The sequence below is a fragment of the Geospiza fortis genome, unplaced genomic scaffold (genome assembly GCF_000277835.1).
Source record: "Geospiza fortis unplaced genomic scaffold, GeoFor_1.0 scaffold432, whole genome shotgun sequence".
NCBI lineage: Eukaryota > Metazoa > Chordata > Aves > Passeriformes > Thraupidae > Geospiza > Geospiza fortis.
In genome coordinates this window covers 683,688-691,475 of record NW_005054436.1, presented here as the reverse complement: position 1 = coordinate 691,475, position 7,788 = coordinate 683,688, and the positions used below count along the sequence as shown (strand labels likewise).

The 7,788-nt window shown below is 49.8% G+C and overlaps 1 protein-coding gene across 1 annotated transcript; it reads left to right on the top strand.

Moving 5' to 3' along the window:
• The first annotated feature begins 68 nt into the window (after positions 1 to 68).
• PDIK1L (PDLIM1 interacting kinase 1 like) lies at positions 69 to 7,393 on the top strand. Its single transcript, XM_005427089.3, has 3 exons — positions 69 to 1,269; positions 1,505 to 1,806; positions 4,383 to 7,393. The coding sequence occupies exons 2-3, from the start codon at positions 1,522 to 1,524 to the stop codon at positions 5,112 to 5,114; spliced, it is 1,017 nt and encodes a 338-aa protein (XP_005427146.1). The 5' UTR covers positions 69 to 1,269; positions 1,505 to 1,521; the 3' UTR covers positions 5,115 to 7,393.
• Positions 7,394 to 7,788: the final 395 nt, after the last annotated feature.

Genomic DNA, 7,788 nt, shown 5'->3' with positions numbered 1-7,788 from the left:
CCCCGCAGAACCGCGGGCCGGAGCGGGGCCGGGGGCGGCCCCGGGGCTCGGGGACAGCTCCCGGTACAGGGGACGGTTCGTGCCCGCTCGGAACCCGCTGTGCCCGTGCTTGAGGAACGCGGCGCGGTGTTTGCCCTGGAGCTCCTGCCCTTGTTGGCCCACGGATCTCGGTGCCGATAGGAAATTACAGCTCCGGCCCTTGTTTGCCCATGGATCTCGGTGTTTTGGCTCTGACCTGGAGCTCCAGCCCTGCTGCAGGTGCAGCCTCGGCCCTTCCCGCGTTCCTCACACACGGCACATCTCGGTTCAAATCCTTACTGCAAATGTCCCTCACACAGCTTTGCTGAAAGGTTAAAATAACCCTCTAGCATTGCCTGAGACTGATGATACCTTTTTTCTCTCTCTTTTTCTTTTTTTTTCTTTTTTTTCTAAAAAAAAAAATTATTGCCTAAAGCAGTGGAAATACTTGAAATCTTCCTACTAACAACAGGCCGTTTCAATGTGGTCCTTATTGCCTGACATAAAGAGAATTACCTTTACCACTGGCTGTCTTAAAGCTGTTATAGATCTGATCTATCAGTGTGATTTTATTTATTTATTTACTTTTGGTTTTACGTTTCATTCTGTTTGACCAGTGATCCTTGGCTAGTCAAGCTCTTATTTTTTTTATTTTAATTTATTGCTGTCTCTAGTCAGTGTCCCGGTTTGGTTGTGTGAAGGTGGTGCTGGTGTTTGGTTTGTAATCTTGCAGGGCAGCGTGCAGGGAGGGTCATAAATCTGCAGCAAGGTTTGGTGGCTTTTTTTTTTTTTCCTCCTTTTTTGTGTGTGTGTGTGTCTCTTGTTTTACTTTCAGAGCAATAACTTAACTTTTGTCCTTGCTCTGTTGAGCAAAAGTGAAAGTTAGATGCTGGGTGCAAACTTCTGTAATCAGTTATCCTTTTTAACCTTTCATAGCTGTAGATTCCTCATGCAGAGGAGGCTGGGTGAAAAATCAGTCACCTCAAAAGATAAATGGGGAGCGATTGAAGCTTTCTCTTCTCTGAGTAAAACAATTATAACAGAAACGTTTGCTCCTGCAGCCACCTCCACAAAAAGGCAGTTTAATTAAAATTACAGCCCAACCAGGGCCTTCAGCTGGGACCTGCTGTGCTCTCCAGGCTGGATGGGGAGCATGCCAGCCTGCTATTCCTGCAGATGCTCACGGAAGACACTGAGGCAGAGGAGCAGGAGCGCTCTCCATAGCCCTGTCTCGGCACCATCCCAGTCTAGGTTTGAATTGTTGCCACCTTGAACACGCCGGGCTGTATTTGAAATTGTAACAAAAAGATGTAATTTCCCTTTCACCTGGTCCGTGGCAGGCAGGTGCAGGTTTATGGAGGAGCTTCTGGAACGTTCTGAACCCCCGTTACTGGCGGGGTCTGGGCAGGCCGGCCCCTAGGGGGGGAAATACAGCCCGGCTCCTGTGCCTAAGCTTTAGCTGTGTGGGTTTCTCCCCCTTCCCCAGAACCTTTGCTCTTGAAGATGGTGAGTAGCCAGCCTAAGTACGATCTAATTCGGGAGGTTGGCCGTGGCAGTTATGGTGTGGTGTACGAAGCGCTCGTCAGGAGGACCTGTGCCCGCGTGGCCGTCAAAAAGATCCGGTGCCACGCTCCCGAGAACGTGGAACTGGCTCTGCGCGAGTTCTGGGCCCTTAGCAGTATCAAGAGCCAGCACCCCAACGTCATTCACCTGGAGGAGTGCATCTTGCAGAAAGATGGCATGGTGCAGAAGATGGCCCATGGCTCCAGCTCCTCCCTGTATCTGCAGGTACACGAGGCCGAGGGGACGGGGTGGAAGGAATTGGTGACGGTGACAGTGAGCTGGGGGGAACGAGGTGGGACAGCCCCGGGGTTTGAGCCATGCTCAGCTAGGCCAGGGGATTGGCTGCATTGCTGACACCCAGAATTTAATGGAGATCTTTAAAAAGCACTCAGCAATCACCTGGGTCTTGGGTTGAGGCTGTGCTACTCTGAAAGACTCCAGAGTTTGTGTTTAATGCAAATTTGCTTTGATAACTTGAGGCAGCCCTGCAGGTGAAGCCCAGGGGAGGTGCAGGCTGTGGAGTTCTTGGCAGGTGCAGGTTAAAGAGCTTTCCTGTCTTGGGACAGAGCTTGGAGGAATTCCGTCCTGGGTGTCCTTGGAAGAGGAAATCAGTGTCTTGATTTATAGGAAGCCAGAGCTCTAATATTCTTTCAGAAACAAGAATCAATTGGTAGCACATCATGAGCTGGTTTTATTTTTTAATAAATAACTGTTAATCTCTTCAAAGAGTATAAATTAGGGAATACACATCACTGTGAAAGTGTCCTTTTAAGTTTGAAGATGTGTATGTTTGAGGAATAAGTAGCTCTGGAAAGACATTGAAAGACAATGATTAATTCCCTTGTCAAGAAGCAGCCCTGAGTATAAATCACCCCCGGGCAGAAATCAGCGTTCCTGGTTTTAACAGCCACAGCCTGCTCAGTGTTTGCTGTGTTCTCCCTAGTCAGCTGTTCTTATTTCAGTTTTCATTGCCACCCTGCTGTCTGGGGTGGCCCTTTGTGGGCTGCTGTCTGAGAACAGGATCCCTGGCTGTGCCAGCTCCCCGTGGCCTGGGAGCTGCTCCTGACTTGTTTTCAGGGAAGGATTAGGCTAAAATAACACTGGCAGAAGTCAGAGCCTTACCTTCCTGGTTTGGTGGAGCTGCCAGGGAGGGCAGGTGTGCAGGGAGGAGCTTTGAAGGCCCCGGGGTGGAGCTGCAAGGTGGGGAAGAGCTCCCAGCTGCCCCCAGCTCTGATGGTGGTGCTGGGGAGCAGCTGGCACAGGGCTCTGGCCCTGCCAGGTGCAAACAGCACGGATTGTTTTGCTGCTCCAGGAGGGAGAGCAAAGGGCAGAGCCGAGCTGACTGCCAGGGTCACTGTGGAGCAGCCTGGGCTGAGCCAAGGGCACTCAGAGCCCCTCTGCTCTCCCAGGGGATGGCACAGAGCTGAGCTGCTGCTGTGGGTGAGGAGCCTGGGGAAGGGCTCTGGGCAGATCCTCAGTGCCAGCTGGACCAAATCTGTAGCGTTTGAGTCCTCAGTCAGCCTTGTGTGCTGTGCTTTGCCGCTGGCACAGATGTGGGGGGTGGATTTTGTTGTCTTAACTCTCACAATGTCTGCAAGTGCAGCTCCTGTGGCTCTGTGTTGGTGCCCTCTTGGCAGGGGAGACTCCCTGCTCTCCTGAGATACCTTAATCTCACAGTTCCTGTCTACAAACCCTAAATAAGGCATTTCTTAGCTCTAAAATAGATTTACTGTTTAAAAGAAGATATCTGTAAATTACTACCATTTTCCTCTTGAAAAGGTCACTTTTTAAAAGCATTTCAAAATTCCTCTCTAGATATTAACACACCCCTTCATTTTTGAAAGCCAGTTTGATTTAGGATCCATTGGTTTACTACTAACAAAAATAACTGCAGGACTTTCCTTCCAGAGCCACCTCAGAGGAGCTGAAGAGGCAAATGCAGTTGTGTAAACAGGATTAGTGAATTGATTGCAGATTTTACTTTGCTTTCTGTGTGGAGCAGCTGTAAGAACTGGCTGTTCCTGAAAATACCCTGTGGGTAATGATGGTGGGAAGGGTGTTCTGTGCTCAGCTGTGCCTGCAGATCAGTGTTCTCCTGAGTTCAGGGATCATGTGTTAACTTGCTGGAAGTCATGGATGTGTCAGAAGTGGAGACCAGGCTTTAAAAATCTCTCCTGGATAAATACGGCTGTGTGGAGTTACTTGTGAGACTTTGTTTATCCCGAAAAGCTGTTGGCAAAGTGGGTGGGACAGGCTTTGTCAGGGTGGGACACTGTCCAGCTGGGACAGATGGGAGGGCAATGGCCACTGGGTATCTTTAAAAGCTCTGTTATCAGGGTCGAGCTCTGCTTCTGGGCAGGAGCCTGGGCTTGATACGCTCCACACGAGGGAAGATAAGGAGGCTGGCAAATATATTGTGATTTTGGTTTTTTTTTCTCTTTTACATAAAAACATTTGCATCATGTTTTCTTTCCCCCATTGCAATACCTTGCTCTCTGGATTGTTGAGAGGAGGGTCAAACAGAGTGGTCTGGGCTGGAAGGGATCTCATTCCCCTGGGCAGGGACCTTCCACTGTCCCAGGTGGCTCCAGCCTGGCCTTGGGCACTTCCAGGGATCCAGGGGCAGGCACAGCTTCTCTGGGCACCTGTGCCCTCACCAGCCTCACAGGGAAGAATTCCTTCTGTGTAACTAACCCAAATTTCCCCTCTCTGTGAAGATCCTGATTTCATGCATTTTTCCATCAAATCCTTTCCTTCCCACCATCACCAGGTAGTCACGACACCTCTTCTCCTCGTTGCAGCTTGTAGAAACCTCATTAAAAGGAGAAATAGCCTTTGACCCCAAAAGTGCTTATTACCTGTGGTTCGTGATGGATTTCTGCGACGGGGGCGACATGAACGAGTACCTGCTGTCCCGCAAGCCCAACCGCAAGACCAACACCAGCTTCATGCTGCAGCTCAGCAGCGCCCTGGCCTTCCTGCACAAGAACCAGATCATCCACCGCGACCTCAAGCCCGACAACATCCTCATCTCGCAGGGCCGGGCGCCCGCCGAGCCCACGCTGAAGGTGGCGGATTTCGGGCTGAGCAAGGTGTGCTCGGCCTCGGGCCACAACCCCGAGGAGCCCGTCAACGTCAACAAGTGCTTCCTGTCCACCGCCTGCGGCACCGACTTCTACATGGCCCCCGAGGTCTGGGAGGGCCACTACACGGCCAAGGCCGACATCTTCGCCCTGGGCATCATCATCTGGGCCATGCTGGAGAGGATCACCTTCGTGGACACTGAGACCAAGAAGGAGCTGCTGGGCAGCTACGTCAGGCAGGGCACGGCCATCGTGCCTGTGGGCGAGGCGCTGCTGGAGAACCCCAAGATGGAGCTGCTCATCCCCGTCAAGAAGAAGTCCATGAACGCCAGGATGAAGCAGCTGATCAAGGAGATGCTGGCGGCCAACCCGCAGGACCGGCCCGACGCCTTCGAGCTGGAGCTGAGATTGGTCAACATCGCCTTCAAGGACAGCAGCTGGGACACGTGAGGGGGCTGAGCCCCGGCTCACCACAGGGGTACTTAGCACCTCACTCGCTGGAGATTCCCGACAGGAATGTGGAGTTGGCCGCGGTGTGAAATCCCGGGGTGAGGCTGAGGGTGTTCCTTGGGCTGCGCTGGCACCGGGATGTGGCAAGAGCCAACACTACTTGATTTCCAGCACTCTGTCATGGAGTGTCTCACACATTCCAGTTTCCTATGTCAGTATTAGGAACTCTCATGGAAAAAAAAAAAAAGAAAAAAATAGATTTGCATGCTGGTAGTGCAAATCTTGAGGCTTTGTAATGTAGTCTGTGTATATATTTATGTATATGAGTGACTGGGAGTGTGTGGCACTTAAATTATTTGCTGTGGGTCTGGATGATTGGGGTCTGCTAGAAATCTGGGTGAAGAAAGTGAGTGAGAAAAACTCCTTCTTCCCCAGGCCTGAATGACTTTATTATTTATTTTTGTTATCTAATTTCAAAGACTTGACTTTGTAAACAAAAAAAAAAAGCAATGCAAGGGGATCAGCAGCTTTCAAAGTGCTAACATGGCTGGTCTTGGCACTTAGAGCTTATTGAGCTCATCACTGAGGGAGTCAAATTAGAAATGTACAGTCAGGTGCTGGCAGGGGGGCTGGCTCACTGATCAGTTGATTTTGCTTTTATTAATCAATTAATTTGCCTTTTCTCAACATGCTCGCTGCCCTGGTGTCCATACTGCCATAGCACCTTGAGGATTTATCACAGCAGAGTTCTGTGCCCTCAGTTTATGGAAACATGGATGAGAGAATCCAGCAGCACATTCTCAAAATCCTTCAAAACGTGGTGGCAGCAGTTTTCCCACTGACTGAATCCAACTGATAATCCAATAGTCATGGCTTTTCCTGTGTGGCACTGCCCCAAATCCAGCAGGGATGGGGGGACAGAGTTGGCCCTGCTCACACCTGGTGGCAGAGAGCTCAGTGACAGGTACATGAAAGGTGACAGCCTGAGCTGGTTTTGTTTGATTTTTCCTCCTTTCAAAGAAGTGATCTTTATTTGCAGGCAGGGGTGGGAGGAGGGGGTTTGGAGCAGGGGGAGCTGCTGGTCCCCAGCTCTGCTGCACAGAGCAGATGGAGGCTGGGGCAGGTGACACTGGGGCCCCCTGGCTCTGCAGGGCTGGCAGCAGCTCTTTGTCCCAGCACAACACTTTGTTCCTTTGGGTGCAGGGCTGACCTCTCCCATCCAGTCTGACCTTTTTGGAAAAAAAGCAGAGTCTTAAAATTGCCTTTAAAGCTGCAGGAAAGGCCAGTTTTCTTTACAAAATTCAATTTAATTTTTCCCCCCCACACCCAAATCTTACCTGGAAATGGCTGCAAGTATTTCCTTGTACAATTTGCTTTTTGAAATCTGTTCCCTCTTAGCGTTGGGACAGCAGTTCTGGGCACTCAGCGTTTATTTTTCGAATGCAAATAAACAAAATGTTATTTTTTGGTTTTCCAAAAGCAAAGGATTCTGATTCCACCCAACTTGTGAGGCTTTACAGGCCGCAGGTGGCTCTTACCTGGTGCTGTGTGAGCTGGTGGCTGTCCCCAGCTGGCCTTAGTTTATAATTCTTGTTATTTCCTTTTACTTCATCCCTTTAGGGAGTGATCCTCAGACAAACACACTTTGCTTGTGCCAACACTGCCTCCCAGTTCTCACATCTCAGCAGGGTGACAAAAAGGGGGTTTGTCATTCATGTTAAACTTGGGAGCTTTCTAAAAACAAAGGGGTGAGCATCTCCCTCCCTTACCCAGCCAGAATAACAGAACCAGAATTAGCCCTGCTCCCCTCTGAGGTGCTCTGTGAATCACCGGGGTCCCCTCTGCAGGCTCCACTGCCTGCAGGGCAGAAATCAGGGGCTGGCACAGGGAAGTTTTGGGGTTTTTGACTCCCAAAGCGTTTCTTTGCACTGATTGCCACTTTATAGGTTGGGGGTACCTGAAATCCCTCTCATGGTGCTTATCCTCGCTGTTGGGTGACACTGGTAGTCCTCGAGCTCTGTGTTCTCTTTGATTTTTGTTGTCTGAGGTCTTTTGTTTTGAGAAAATAAATCAAGTTGTTGTAGCAGCTGCGGGGTCGTTCACCAGCGTGACACGAAGTCAAGACACTTTTCAGCACTTGGGAAAGATTTTTTGTTTTTCCATGTTTTTCTTTAAAAACTGTAAAATATATTTTATGGAGAATTTCTAATGAGGAAAATTATTGTGTAATTTATTAAGTTCATGACTGTTTTTGAAATAAAACCTTGAATTTCGACGAAGTTTTAGGATTTGATGGGGAAGTGCTTTCAGTCAGTGCAGTGTCAGCGCTGCCCTCCAGGGACAGCGTCCTGCTGCTCCCACGTGCCCTGAGAAACCTTGGCAGTGAAGGTGAGGAAACATCATTACTTATCCATGCCGGGAAAGTGTGGCCCTCATTTGCATGTTTTAATTAGCAGCGCTCTGGACAGAGGGATCTGCAGACTGGAAATGCTGTGAGTGAGTTTCTCTTGGAATTTCTTACACCCTCAGCAAACCTGAGCCCAGCCATGTGCCCTGTGCCAGGAATTCCCACCTGGAATGGGCACCTGGAATGAGCCTTGTGCTTGAGTCAGTGCAGTTTGGGTTTAGATTCATTTTTTTAGGGGGGTTAAAGATCTGTAGTAAAGGAGAAAGT